General features: G+C 38.9%; 2 protein-coding genes across 2 annotated transcripts; one reads left to right on the forward strand and one right to left on the reverse strand.

The window, feature by feature from the left end:
- Positions 1 to 322: 322 nt before the first annotated feature.
- Positions 323 to 2,999, reverse strand: LOC139745595 (uncharacterized). Its single transcript, XM_071655988.1, has 2 exons — positions 2,758 to 2,999; positions 323 to 840 (listed from the first exon to the last, which is right to left on the reverse strand). Exons 1-2 carry the CDS (start codon positions 2,996 to 2,998, stop codon positions 680 to 682), a joined length of 402 nt encoding a protein of 133 aa, XP_071512089.1. The 5' UTR covers position 2,999; the 3' UTR covers positions 323 to 679.
- Positions 3,000 to 6,543: 3,544 nt separating this feature from the next.
- On the forward strand, positions 6,544 to 6,924 carry LOC139745621 (lysosomal enzyme trafficking factor-like). The gene has a single exon (XM_071656023.1). It carries the CDS (start codon positions 6,544 to 6,546, stop codon positions 6,922 to 6,924), a length of 381 nt encoding a protein of 126 aa, XP_071512124.1.
- Positions 6,925 to 16,045: the final 9,121 nt, after the last annotated feature.

The raw sequence follows: 16,045 nt of genomic DNA on the forward strand, positions 1-16,045 counted from the left end.
CATTTTTGTAGTTACTTCATATTTTTAATGGATCACATACATAGTAAAGTGTACATTCACAGGTCATGCAACAATCTGTATTGATAGAATTTGCTTACACCACTGTACCACAGATTACTAGTACATCGTACATTGCATACATGTACTTTGTACTCGTGTACAAACAATGAAATCTGTTGTGCTGCACTTGCCTACGCTACAAAGAAAATTTATTAAAAAAGAATGATAATCTCTTGTTTTAATTAACATGAACAAAAGAAATCTTGAAGGTGAACAGTCAGAGGGCAAACTAAGTTCTTTAACAATTAATTTGCACAAACTTCTGGAAGACAGGGGAAAGGGTGAGGATAGAGCATGGATACTGGCTCTGATAACCTAAATTGTCAGTCAACAAAAATGAGGCATAGCCTAAAAATCAACATAAATGTACTACATGTAGTGATGCAAATGTGATCTGAGTTTGAAATATATCACTGATGAAGTTCATACAGTGAAATACATACATACATACTTGTAGCAAAACACTCCACCAACATGTACAGAGCACCTACGTTGTATGTTCATTCACATGAATGACATCTACACAGTACATTGTATCTAGAGAAGAGGAGCCAATGCATTTCCTGGACTAGAAACAATGCACTAAAATCACCAGTCCTCTGCATTCAGTCCAACATGTTCATGTCTCTGATGTCTTGGACTTTTTATTTGCACTTGAAACACAACTTTCTTCTGCATTTCTCTTAGTAGAATCCTGTCCTGTGTTTGGGCAGTCTCCACTATTGTCTTCATCCTCACCATCCTCATCCTCTAAGCCAAAGTCATCTCCATCACTGCCACCTGTGGAAAATCGCATAAAAGATAGTGCTTACATAAAATGGGCCACACATTTGTATCTCATTTTAACATTGAATCATTTCAATCAATTTCTAAATTTCAATGTCGATCTCATTTTAACAGTGAACCATTTCAATCAACAACCCTGGGTTCTATGAACAAAACAAAATTTAATCTTATTAGATATACAGTAAACCTCGGATAAGTCGACGTCTAGTGAGTCGAAAATCACTTAGCTCGAAGCAAAATAAAAAGTCCCAATTTTTCCCTATGTATTTTCTCTAAGAAATATGTGGAAAAGCCGAAGTACGAGAGTCGAATTTCGGCTGTGTTGAAGTAAAACATTTGGTCCCTTTTGTACAAAATACCCGTAGTTTACATCACTTGAGCCGAAGAAGATTTGTCTGGCATTCTCATTACATTAGAGGAGAACAAAAAAATCGGCATATCGCAGATTCAGAACCTCGTCCCTGACCTGCTGCAGGTACTAGTAAGCATGCACACTCAATATCTTACACCGTACCGCTCCGCACGCATGTCGAATACATACACATGTATACATGTATACACGCAACACATCAATCCATACTTAAACCATACACACAGCACATCCATACTTTATCCATGTCAAGCCAGAACTCCTTGGTCAAGCCAATCGCTGCTTTATCATTTTAGTGACAGGCCAAGTGGGCGGAGCTTGTTTGTGCATGCCGGCTGGCTGTATAGTTTTGTTCAATGGAGGTGGGATGGGCCTGGGAGAGTGTTTTGTCTCAGGGTTGACAGAGATGAAAGCACACAGCTGAGAGAATGTCTGCCAGCAATACTGTTGCACCATAGACATAGCACATGCACATTGCCACATTAGCGCAGACATTCTTAGAACTATGTTTAACTACTATTATTGATACAAATTCCATGTTCAATTTAGAACAAAATAAGAACATTATCTTCAAGAACAGACAAATTTGAATGCAAACACACACACACACACGCATGCAAATGTACTAGACCTATATACATGTACATAACTGTGAGTCGAAAAAAAAATTGACTCTCACGAGAGTCGAAGTTCACTTATAAATAAGTCGACACATTTTTTTCAGTCCCGAGAGCTTCGACTCATGTGAGGTTTACTGTACTTCAGGGATAATGGCATGTCATTTTCAGAAAATTGTCCTCTCCGACTTAGCGGGTCACATTTACTAGACTAGAACTGTCATCAATGGTCATGACTCATACTTTGGGTCTACACTGTAGAACAAAAAGTCTCAATAGAAACAGCCTCTTTCCACTATACAGTATACTGGGTACACAGCATCATCATCACATTTCCCATCTCAGTACAGGTCTGTAAAGTGCCACGTCTGCACTCAAGCATTGCCGCGCCGCCGCGCCTGGCGACACTCGCGCCAGTAATCGCTCGCATTACAGCATTCGCATGGGTCGTTTGACATCGCATTTAAATCCATGATTTTAGATATGATGCCTCAAACCGATTTTGCTCAAATTTCGTGAGTAACTAGGAAACTTGTGAAGCTTTATGGACATAATCAAGCGAATTGCCGCAGTCCTTTCATTTTCGCGTTGCATTGCAAAAAAGCGTGGAGACTCCTTATAAGGGGTGCCCCGGGGGTTACTTATAAGGGGGACGGGGTTACTTATAAGGGGGACGGGTTACTTATAAGGAGGGGCCCCCCTTGTGAGTGGGTTTCCCGAACTGAACCGTACCTGTACTTCAGTACTACTACTGCTACTTGATACCTGAATCACCTTCACTTCGCACTTACACCTCTTGCGAGTTGTAGCAAGTAACTCGTACTTCAGACAGGGCCTCCTCAATACTGTGAAAATTTACAAAATTAACGTTACAGTCGTTAGGCCTTGTAAACTTTAATTTAGACACTAGACACATTAGACTACCTGCGGTTTCTTCCTGCTGCTGGCTGTGTGTCCTTTCGTTCTTTCCTTTTGACTTTGCTTGCAGCTTCTCGTTTTCCACTTCTTTAGTCAGAAATGCATTCACATCAGCTTGGATTTTTGAAATAGCATTGCGAAGTGACTTATGAGTCAGTTCTTTATCGTTGGATGGAAGCGCATGCTTGAAAGTCGTGATATCACCGCACCTCGATGTCACAGAACAAGAGACACAGGGGGCTGCCATATTGAATCTGCGAAGCCTCTTTCATAATTTATAAAAAATATCTTTACTATAAAAGTGCTAAAACGCATAGTATATCTAGAAAACTCTATAAAAATACCAAAATATTATTTTATTCATTAGTTGAGTTTTCTTTTGCCAGAATTTTAAAAATGTAATGTTGAATACAGTAGAACATTTCTACAATTTATTGATATTTTCGGACTACGTAGAGCAAGGACAGTGGGAGCATGGAGCTAAATGCATACTGAATATACACGTGAGCTGGCGAGAAGTTCCCAAGCCTGTCGCATCTTGAGGTAGCTAGCTTCGGGGATCGCGGGCAGCTAGCTGAGGCGCATATTCACGGCCCGGTGCCGCATTGCCAGCCACGGAGCATTGCATTGTACATGTAACGTTACCGAGCACACTTTTAGCCCAAGGACTTGCAGAGCTGAGCACAGGTTGCGGTTGCCAGAGGTATTAGCACAACGGTATGTTTTGGTTCATGCCTTGGATGGTTTTATAGAATTTTAGATAGACTCGTATAGATCTACGTAGAGTAGTTCCTCTGGTGGTGGTGGAGGAGTAATGTTTTGTTTATCCCGAGTGGTCCCATCCATTTACATTTGGGATGATTTGTGTTTCCCCACCCCCTTAGGCTTTGATTTGCTGTGTGCTCGCAGTGCAGAGTGGCAGTGACCCGAAAGACAGTAGTTTGCGTCAAGACATACATCACTATGAATTGCGTTAATAGTAGTTACACTTGGTATTTAATCAAATTATCCCCGAAATGCCAAGTCCAGAGAGCATCCACTACTAGTGTAGACATCTAGACCCTATATTCTACTATCTGTTTGTGAGTTACTGACTACTCTGTGATACTGAGATTTTGCAGCACAGCTTCAGACTCAGAGTCATAAAGCCACTTGTATTTGTACTTGTGAGGGAGCGAAGGGGACTGGATGGCATGGGAGAGGATTTATTTTAAAATATTTAAAGAACTTGAGCATTTTTAAGCTGTACCTTTAAATCGTGTGATATGGTGCATACCGAATTTAATGCTTTGCCTTATTTTGTAGAAAAAAAAAAACAAACTCAAAGTGATAAACTGTGTGACATTTTGATGGTTTAAGAAACCCATGTTTTGTGTTTGGGTTTTGTACATACATGTATGTTTGTTTGTTTGTTTTTTCCCTGAGCTGTGAGGAGAGAAGCATGTCCGTGTGTAGCCTGACAAGTAGGTTAGTGTTTAAACATTGTAAACGATCGTCACTATTGACGGCAAAATCACATAAAATGCCTTTTATTTTGTTTGATTTTAAGAGTAAGATAATTTTTACCACTCACCTACATATGTACAGCGTATTTTCCTGATGGTTGAGTTGAATTCGGCGTTTTGTTGGTATCCAGACCTTATTGTTGAATTTTTCAGAGTAGATTGTGTGGTGGCATCTTTTCCTTCGAGAGCTTCACAAAATCAACAAACTACCACGCATGCGGAACCGGAAGTGGTTGCGTTTTACGTACGCCCTAACTACACGCAGCCGATGTCGCTTCGCGACAGTGGCTGCACGTCTACTCCTTCGCAGACATTGTTATTTTTCAGCGGTGGGTGTACGTTTCCTTCATGAATATCTTTATTAATCGTGGAAAACTAAAATATAAGGAATCCCCGTAATCTATGATAATCATTCACTAATCGGTATGCGTTTTTTTTTTATCATTACGTCAAAAACCCACCGAAATCCGTCCTTAAAATCAGGTCTGTAAGCATCCGTATTGCTTCACTCCTCATCTTCTGTGTGTTATTGAATGGCAATCACTCTCCTGTACTACAACGTAGCGAGTCGGAGCAGAAGTGATGAGCTAGTCGGAGCGGAAGTGACCCATGTAAAGGTCAAATCATGAGAGCAGCACGCGCGGAAATACATGTACGTAGAAGACGACAAGCTTTACGTAACACACGAAGCGCACGGGCCTACGTAAAATGCTACCACGGTACCTCGGGTTGAGCGTTCGTGGTAGTTCGTTGATTTTGTGAATCATCGCACAATCTACTCCAAAAAATTCAACAATAAGGTTTGGATACCAACAAAACACCAAATTCAACTCAACCATCAGCAAAATACGATATAGGTGGGTGGTATTACTGTTAAAATCAAACAAAATAAAAGACATTTTTTGTGGTCTTGCTGTCAAAAGCGACGGTCGTTTACAACGTTTAAACACTAGTACATGTCAGACTGCAGTGCTTTGCACAGCGGTCTGGTCAGGCTACGTACGCCCGTGCCCCCATGCGCCCGTGCGTTTTATGTGTTACGTCTGTAAAGCTACAGCACTCGTATCCGCGCGTGCTGCGCCGGCAATGATTTGACCTTTTTATGGGTCATCCCGACTGGCTCATCACTTCCGCCCCGACTAGCTACGTTGTAGTATAGGAGAGTGAATGCCATTCAAATAACACGCAGATGAGAAGTGAAGCAATACGGACATTTACAAACCTGACTTTAGCCACGGATTTCGGTGACTTTTTGACGTAATTAAACAAAAAATGGCATACCGATTATTGAATGATTATCATAGATTACGGGGATTCCTTATATTTTAGTTTTCCACGATTAATAAAGATATTCATGAAGGAAACGCACAACCACCGCTGAAAAATAACGTCTGCGAAGGAATAGACGTGCAGCCGCTGTCATGAAGCGACAGCGGCTGCATGTAGTTAGTCCGTGTGAAGTGTGTCATAAGAAAGTGATCATGAGAAAGGCTCCTGTCGTGCAAGTCTCAAGGCCTCTTATGTGTGACACTTGGTAGATCGGTTACCCATATAATGCTGATACCGGTGCATCAGTATATTCCTTATAAGTTATGCTACTTCTGAAGGGCATATTGCCAAATACAATTTCATGACATAATGTCATCTTTAGTTGTGATTTGCTTGAGCATTACTTCCATGTTTCAAGAAAAAGTGTGTCTGACTGACTTCTTGCCACATTTCTGCACACATGCTGAATATAGATTACCTGTGAAGTATCTAATGGTCTACAGTACATAAAAATTTTGTAAATACTTGTCAGTGATTGGTCATAATGCAATCATTTGACTACAGGTTTCATTACAAGTAGTGACATTATGTGAAGTAATGTAATTCAAGAATTGACTGTCTACCAATGGGGCAACAGTAAAATGATGTGTGTTTATGTAAACCATAAAGAATAATATTGCCTTGTCTGACAGTTCCCTTAAAGTTATCTTCTCCCCTCTCTGGAAATAATAGAAGTCCTGCGAGGATGTCAATTATTGTATTACACCTTTAAAAAGGCATTATCTGTGTAATGTTGACTTGTCCTCTTAATTCACTTGTTGATTTATTTAAATTTTGCAGCTATCTAGTACTAAAAAATATGAGTGATAATCTGATGGTGGGAATTTTCCATATAATGAGCATGTATATTTTTGTCTTGTTTTATCATAGATTTCCTGAGTGCAATATTGGCACATCTTTGTAATAGTTGGAGCGGAACTGTGGAAGGGACTTCAAGACAATGAATTTTCGGCAGAGGATGGCATGGATCTTCCTTGTTTTCTACCTGGGCATCAGTGTCCTGATGGCATATTTCATTTTTGAAATCAGTGACCAGTACAACATTCTTGCCCTAGAACACGTCCAAACGTACACAGACACCCTTCGTCTCAACCCTCATCAGCTGACGTGGTACATGTCGATTATGAGGAGAGTGGTGGCGCTTCCATTCTGGTTTTGGGTGATGGTCTTCATTCTGCCTTACTTGCAAGTCTTCTGTATAATCATAGCGTGCACAAGGAGTGACCCCATGAATGCAACCGTGATGGTTGTTCCGGTGTTCCTCTGTATGAAAGTCCTCAGCATTGGCAACAGGTCTCAACAAACAGTCGATGAAGACCTCCCACGCTTCAAGACATGACAGGGAGCTCCAGGACTACTTGATAGTCTTTCTTTATGAGAACCCTTCCAATTGATGGAAGTTGTACTGAAAGTTAGAACTCTTGTCAGTGACTGCAGAGGAGATGAACATTTTCTAGCAGAGTGCTATTTTGCAAACCAGCATATTATGTTTCATGGAATATTTTTGGTTTTCATATTAGACACACCGTAATTCAAATTTCATTTGTCCAACAAGTCTGAATGCCCATTTTACTGCCCTTTAGTTATAGATACAAGTGTAGCTAATATGGTAGAGCAGATCCATGATGGGAACCATTTATAATTGCTTTGTATTGAACCTTATACCCCTTTTAGTAACTCCTCTGGCTTGGACCAGGCATGAGCTAAGTTGTAAAATTTTAAGTTTATGAATGGGTTGGGCCAAAGTGGCCCACGCCAGGAGCGGGCTATTTTGGTGCTGCTGAAGCTACTGTAGCACCAGGCACGGGCCAAGCTCAGGCCTGGTGCCGATTGAAGAGTTTATGAATGATAGCAGTGCCAGGCTTGGGCCAAATTCCTTGCACGGTCAAAGGTCACAATTACCAGGCGTGTCCTCTGCTGGAGCACACGTTCAGTTACCATGGTAGTTATCTCTCCTTACAAGGCAGAGTTTGTGAATGGGTTAGCATTAAAGTAGCATGGTTCTGCTATAGTTACTGAATGCAATTTTTAGCTCACCTGAGCCAAAGGCTCAAGTGAGCTATTGCGATCGCCCTTCGTCCGGCGTCCGTCGTGCGTCGTGCGTCGTCCGGCGTCCGTCGTGCGTAAACTTTTTACATTTTCATCTTCTTCTTGAAAACCCCAAGACCGATTTTCATCAAACTTGGCAGGTAGCATCCCTAGGGGGTTAGGAACTCAATTTGATAAAATGGGCACCATGCCCCACCCAGGGGGCCCCCAGGGGGGCCCAAACCCCCCAAAATTAAGGAATCTGTAAAAATCTTCTTCTCTAGAACCAGAAGTGATAGAGCGAAGTTAATACTATGATTTGGTACATTGATGACTGTAGTTTCAAGTTTGTTCATGGCAGAATCAGGGGTGCCCCCTTGGGACCCAGGGGAGGGGGGTGGAGAGGGGTCCTAATGGGGCCTAAATTGTACATTTTCATCTTCTTCTTGAGAACCCCATGACCCATTTTCACCAAACTTGGCAGGTAGCATCCTTAGGGGGTTAGGAACTCAATTTGTTAAAATGGGCACCATGCCCCACCCAGGGGGCCCCCAGGGGGCCCAAACCCCCCAAAATGAAGGAATCTTTTAAAATCTTCTCTAGAATCAGAAGTTATAGAGCTAAGATAATACTATGAGTGAGTACATTAATGACTGTAGTTTCAAGTTTGTTCATAGCAGATCCAGGGGTGCCCCTCTTGGGGGCGGGGGGGGGGGGGGGGGGGGGGGGAGTGGGAAGGTCCAAATAGGGGCCTGAATTGTTCATTTTCATCTTCTTCCTGAAAACCTCTTGATGGATTTTCGTCAAACTTGGCAGGTAGCATCCCTAGGGGGTCAGGATCTCAATTTATCAAAATGGGCACCATGCCCCACCCAGAGGGCCCCAGGGGGCCCCAATCCCCCCAAATTAAGGAATCTTTAAAATGTTGGCCCTTATTGTATATTTTCATCTTCTACTTGAGAATGCCTGGTCAAATTTTAGTAGAGCTGTGAATAATTTAGATTAGTGACTGCGTGAAAGGTAAACTTGCTATACTCAGGTGAGCGCTAGACCCGCGGGTCTCTTGTTACTGCTTGGCGCAGGCCAAATTAGCTCGGACCACAAGCTGGCCAAAAATGCATGAGTTACTGAAAGGGGTAACGTGCATATGACTGTATCTTACTAAGGTGTGTTGGTTTGAAATTTTCAGAGTTAAAGAAACGCTAACCTGTCAATAGGAGTTTTGAGCAAATCCTTTGATTTTATATGTATGGCATTATTTATTGATTTGAGAGGAAATAGGAAATAGATAAATTGGTCATGGGTAGAAATATTTGTGTGGAGTTTCATCCTACATTTGTATATCCTCTGTTCTGTGTACATTTTTTTTAATGTATAGGTTGCAATTTAATAGCCATTTCTGGTACATGTATTTGTACATTACTTGCTGCCTAACTTCTAGAGTGAGAAAATATAACAATCAGTACAAAACTTTGTCATTAGTACTGTAAGCATTCTTTCATTGTAAGATTCATTCAATGTTTTGTGCATTTTGATGAAGTTAGAACAGTAAAATACTAGTGTACATTTTATGTTCAATCCATTATTGGATATGATGACATACAGCAATTTCAATGACATTCATATATTATATGACATCTGTATGATTTAAATGAATAGGAATTATTTATGCTCTCCAGATATTTAATCTGAAAGAGATATCAATCATTCATAGCGAGTGGTACGTTAAGGCCTCAGATCAATGAAGAAATTAAAGCATCGGTCAAAGTTTTATTTCTCTCATGGATTTCTAGGACCAATATTAAAAGATATCATGAAAAGAATAATTGTCTAGACCATAGAATACAGACATTGTTGAGGCCCCCAAAAGTGTAGGGAGTTACAATGACAGTGTCTGCCATGGTTAGGCTTTACTCCCCAAAGATTGATAGAGCTGTTGCCCAGATGCTGACCAATAGTATAATGCCATCAGCATAAGTTGCCACTATTTCTATGTGCTTTATGAGACAAGTCCCAAGGACAGGAAGCGTTTTACATTAACTGCAATTTGCAGTCACTGTAAGTATGATGCCAACAACATTACAACCAATAAGTCATGAGCATTTAAGTCTTTGCTGTGCTTACTCCCACATCTAAATCTATCATGATCCCAAACCTATATGGAATGAGCCCCGAATTTTATGGTACATGATACAAATACTGAATGGTCACAAGTGCAATGGTACAAGATTTCACACAGGGTGAAAGATAAGGTACTCGATACAACAAGGCGAAAATCAACTGCTAGTCGGTTGAATGAATAGAAAATTGTGCTTCCAGGGAAAGGAGATTATGAGCTATGTCAATGTAAGATGTACACATGAATTGCTGATAATATCAAATATCACTTTAGCAGAAGCCTTGTGCTCTCTCTCAAAGAATTAGGGTGCATTTGAGCACTCTCCTCGAATGCTCCAAAAGTGTACTGTACTGTACTGTACCGAGCCAAAAGTTGACCACTTCTCGATGTGCCCCAAAAGGGTACCAAAAGCATACCAAAAGTTTGCAAGTGAGAATGTGCGTAACATGTGCATATGTCATAATGCAAAGAGTTCATTCACTTTGTTCGGGACATCCGTAAATAGTTTAAGTGCGCCAGGTGAACAACCCTTTTGCTACAAAATGCATGACCCCCTCTAAAAATAACTCATGAGGTACACTTTCTCAACAATGCACTTAAACGCTCCAAATCTGGCAGTTCAGTGCGGTATGCTTTAGTTCAGTTTGCTTTGGTTCATTTTAGAGCACTCAAATGCACCCTTAGACTGAACAGATATGGACTGTACACTTATGTGTGTGTTTGGTTGTTGATTTTTTTTTTTTTTTGGGGGGGGGGGCTGTTTATTTTTAGCAGGTATACACCTGTATGTGAATTTGTGGTAGGAAGAAACTTCACAAAAAATTATGAAATGGACAATTGTATCAAGTCTGAATGTTGTTTCATTGTAAAGAAAATTGCATATATACAATTTTGTATTTTATAGAACTTGTATGAATTTGAAGTATTATTTGACATGCTTAATGATGAATTATAAGAAATTTTGTAGTGTGAAATCTGCTGGGTCATAAGAATTTGCATTTAGAAAACACAATGAGGGAAAAAAAAGTCAATCAGCAGCTGCTCACATATATTTTGAACAGAGACAATTATCACCTCAACAACATTGGTCACCTTGGAAGCATTTTTTTTTTTTTGTTGCTTGGGTTAAGTTCTGCAAATGTTAATTACACTGTTTTTCTTTTCTTTTGTTGTTGTTGTTGTTGTTTAGAAGTTGATATTACTTGTTTATTTCTTTATTTTCATTTACCAGCCACTTTTTATCTGTCTGTAAATAACGTCAGAACTTTCTTGTGAATGAATATGTTGCAGGTTTCAGACATGAATATGAGCCAACATATGCAAGGTTGATTGTAGTTTATAATACAGATTTATAGAAAACTAAACAATGTACATTTACTAGTGTCAAGGGTTTGTACAAGGTAAATTTGATCAGATACTTTTTTTGAAAGAATGTCTACATCTCATAGTATGTTATATCACGTGCTTGTTACAACAAAGACAGGGGCTGCCACGTCTCCTTGATTGTGCAGGATGCATTTTAAAAGTTTGAAAGCTCTTCATGACCCGACCAGAGGACGAAATATACCTCTCTAATTTGGGAATTACCTTCACATCTTGAGATGGATGTAACACACAGGAGTCTCCCTTATTGCTCTGTTGAATCTCCCATTGATAATGAATGTTGGCAAGCAGAAAGAGGTGTTCAAATGCCAATACAGTCAGCCTTGCTTAAGTCGACCTCACATAACTGATTTAAGTTGAATAATGGCCTGAGTTGAAGGTCTTTTCAAGTCCTCTTTATATTCTACTGATTTTAATCCTTCGTAAGTCAAATTTTCTCTGAGAAGAAGCTATTTCTTCAGTCCAAATAGATTCGACTTAGACATCGTTGACTGTACATATAAATGTATGCATTTGTTTGAGTTGTTGATTTTTTTTTTCCCCAATCACTCTCTGGGTTCCCTTTAGTGTGTTTCTATGGTGTGGGCATGTATATTTTGCCAATTATCGGGAGTTGGATCAGATAATTGTTCTATGGTTTACATATTTTTTGCCTTAAGAGTTGGGCTTGTTATGGAATTAATATTGATTGCGAGTATCTTCATACATAAATTGATATGAAATGTTTAAGTTATTGTTATGTATCATTTGAAATGAATCTCTTTTGCAAACATGTGATTGTTTTGGAAGACAGCTATAATTGAGAGCCTGCTGGTCCCCACTGGACTAACTAATCACTCACCTTGACTAATTCTCTTTTTCACTGATGTCCAGGTTTTGGTGTTAGTGATGTTTTATACTTGTGAGAGATTGATGGATGAAAGAAAAATTAATGCATCGTACAGTGCACTCCCATTATAACGAACATTGTTATAACAAAATTCTGGTTACAACGAAGTAAAAATTCAGGCTGCAACATCATCTGCTCTTTGTTTTTTATTGTTCATTTGTTCTGTTATTGCAAAATTTCAATGTAACGAAAAAAAAACTTGGTGGTCCCGAGGACTTGGTTATAACAGGAGTGTCCACTGTACATGTTTGTAGTACTACAGTTGTATGAATGAGGTTGTACTGTACAAATCAAGTGCAATTTCATCAAAAGGAATAAGAATTGAAAAAAAAAAACAGCAGCAGGAGGCTAATTACAACATTTTAGGGATTTTCCCCTTTTTTCCATTAAAGAGACTGTGTAGTTACCTTTTTGCTGGAAAAACAGTGGTAATGTGATGGAATATGTGCATATTTGTGTTTGTGTATTTGAACAGCTATTATACATATCAAGCAACAATAACAAATTTGTGTATAAACTTAGTTACTGATGCATGAGATTGGATCCATCTAGACCAAGAAATTTACATTGACTGACGTGAAATATAATGCATATAAGTGCAGGTTGAGCATTGGTCAATTTGCGCAAAAAGGAGAATAGACTTTACTTAAGAAATACATGTACTTCTGCTCAAAACTTCTTTATTTATTTATTTTTTTTTTTTTCGGTCTGTGATCCCAAAATGTTGAAAACATTATGATTTATTACTTTTGTAGCTAACATCTCAGTTCATTTCAGATTTTGCTGTTTATGGGAAAAGTAGTGTACTTTATGTATAGATGGTGGTATACTGTAAAAGTGGAAATTTTTGTGGTGTTGAAATGTTCGCGCAATTTGCGCAACCAGAAACTATCCTGAAAATAAAAGGATGTGAATATATATGCTTGCCATATGTTCCAGTAGTTGATGTCATGATTCTGCAGAATTAAAAACATGTGAACTCTTCTTACCCGGCTGAGTACAAATAATTAGTTGCGCAAAAATATTCACTTTTACAGTACAATGTATTTGCATTAGAATATGCCAGTATGTGAGCATTTTGTATGTAAGGACAGCTTCTCCAAGTGGACTTATTTTATTCGTTTTGTTTTTTTATTTATTTGCGTGTGTACGAGACACTGGAAATCTATTCAGTTTTACAAGATGATTTCTCTCCAAAACATTGTTATGAGGTCCTCAAATACCATCAGTTGTCAAATGAGATGATTCTTCCATATTAAATGATTCAAATGTTCACACTGAATGACTTTGTTTGGTGTTGTTGATTTTTTTTGAAGTGAGTGGACAACACAAAGTGATGATTCGTACTTGTGTGTTTGTTTTTAACAACAAATTGAATACTAATTTGACGTTCAGACAAATGTAATGAAGTCACTTTTAATGATATGCACTCGGTGTCTACTGGCATTGCTCTTACGCCAGTCACACAGCTCGACAAGGGTCCATTCAAAACAGCAAGAAATTATGCAATTCTGGAAATAGACAGGCACCACCACTGCCTGATACATGATATGTGGACATGAAATCTTTTAGTTTGTTCTCAAACTGCGTGCTAAAGAGACCGAATGGAGTCATATACAGTGGAAACTCGTCATTAAGAGATCTGATGTAACAAAATACGTGTACCTGACATGACGCACTAATTTCTCTCTCAATTTATTTCCTTTCTTTTATATTGTTTATTGTCTACATGTACCCCGTACATTGTACTGATAGACAAAATATTTGATATAAAGAACAAATTGTGTTGGTCCCAAGAATCTCATTATACATTTGTACTGAGTTTCCACTGCAATGTGTACAACAGTCTGTCAATTTTTGTTAGATAATTTTGAGGTGTTTGTTCATGTTTAGATGTATGATTCTACTGGGGTGGTTTCACCATGGAAAATGAATGAGAGTGAGTTTACATATAGTGATCTCCCATAGAACCTTGCAAGTATAATGTACATTGAGTACAATGTACTGGAAATCCTACGTGTGAAGAAAAGCTGGTTGACGCAGAGAGTAGAAAAACTACAGTTGGGCCTTGCTTAAATCGACAGCACATAAGTTGAATAATTAGATTTTCAAGTCCTCTTCTCTCTATATTCTCTTGATTTGAATCCCTCATACACTGAATTTTCTCTAAATGGAAGCTGTTTCTTCAGGCCAAATGGATTCAACTGGCCAAGGTTGACTGTCCATTGATATGAACATCCCTTAGGTTGGGTTTTGTTGGATTAGACCTTCATGTGCCCTTATCATGTATGATGGGAATCCAAAGTTCCAAATCACCGAGTGTGGCAGTCATGCCCACAAAAGTCCATACCGGTACACACTTGCAGTCATACAACTGATTCGCTTCAATTTGTATGGTGCAGACTACATCGTACACATGAAAGAGTCTTTTGTTACGTGCAAAATCTTTGGTCTCTCTTCAAGTTATATAAATTTTATAATATGTTTATAAAGTAAAGCTGTCTATCTGTTGATTTGATGCCCATGAACTGTAGCTGTGACACCCCATGGGTATCATCACCTAGGCACTACAGTGTATCTGTCAAACTGTGTAGCTAATGGGTCCACACATTTAAAGTGTAAATGTCAGTTTTCTTTTAGATGGCCCTTCAGATCTGTGTATGCAGTGTAGTTTGGCTGAGAGACGAGATCAGTATGAACACAAGATACATTGCGGGGGGGGGGGGGGGGGGGGGGGGGGCATTTCATCAAGCATTTTTGTTGGATATTTTTTTCCGACAAATGTGCTCTTAGCCAATCACATGCAAGGATTTTGGATCTTGTGAAATGTATCAGAAAACAATATCTGACAAAATGCTTGATGAAATGCCCTCCAGATGGTAGACTGTATGCATACTCCAACAACAGGGAGGAGAAGCTGTGAGTTTTATGTGAAGTTATCATCTAATATGGACACCTTGAAAGGGCCTTCTTGGTTATGTGACTGAATTTATTCTTTTTTTCTCTGTTTTTAAGCATTACATGTACATGTCTCACAAACTTCAGTTTCTTAGAGCAAGTGTGAAATATTGAACAAGAATACTCTCTATAAAGTACTGGAGTATAGCAGTGGAGATTAATGGAACTGGGAAAATGTATGATTGAAGAGTAAATAATTTGTTTTTTTTACGGACCCCTGACATAAACATTTACAGACATTAATTATACTAGGCGTTACAAAAAAACATTTCCCACTTTTGATCCTTAATAGTTCGAAAACCATACATCAGAAAACACTGTCATTGATATGAGTAATAGCTGAAGAGTGTACAATTTAGTTGGAGGTGATTTTAATATGAGAGCATGAATCAGTTTCGTAAAATTCATGATTAATTTTAAAGTTAAGTTCCAGATTTTGGTCAAATTTGAACCTTCTGTACAAAATTGAACTTTACACGAGAACAAATGATGTGTATGTGAGTGTGTGCTTACAATGACCCTCAACAATAGACATGACTGCCACGAATACCACCTTTTCAGAGCTCTGCTGACTAGGGTTCTGGGCTCTTGCTCCAAGGCACATGAATGCTTTATTAATAATTCATGATCGATTGCCCTGGGCACTGCTACTCTGAATTCATGGTAAAGGGTAAAATGCATGCATATGACAAAAATAAGCACATGTTTTCATGTGCTTGTATACACTGCATTTCAGGATGAATAAAGAGTTGATGTGACAGTGGAATTTCTCATGAATATGTAATAGAGCATTCCAATCCTGGCCATTGTTCGGGACTATTGTCAGAGTGTTAACCACACACTGCCATACACACCAACTGACTCCTGTGCAAAATCAAAATTTTGTACAGAGGGTTAAAAACAGAGCAAAATCTGAAACCTAACTTCAAAATAAATCTTGAATTTAATGAAACTGATTTATGCTATAATTTTTATATCACCTCCAACAAAATTGTACACTATTCAGTTATTGCTCATATCAATGTCAGTGTTATCTTATACGTATATAGTGTTTGAACTATTAAGGATCAAAAGTGAGAAATG

This window comes from Diadema antillarum, unplaced genomic scaffold (genome assembly GCF_040938485.1).
Source record: "Diadema antillarum isolate AM-2024a unplaced genomic scaffold, OU_Dant_1.0 seq00001279_RagTag, whole genome shotgun sequence".
Classification (NCBI taxonomy): Eukaryota; Metazoa; Echinodermata; class Echinoidea; order Diadematoida; family Diadematidae; genus Diadema; species Diadema antillarum.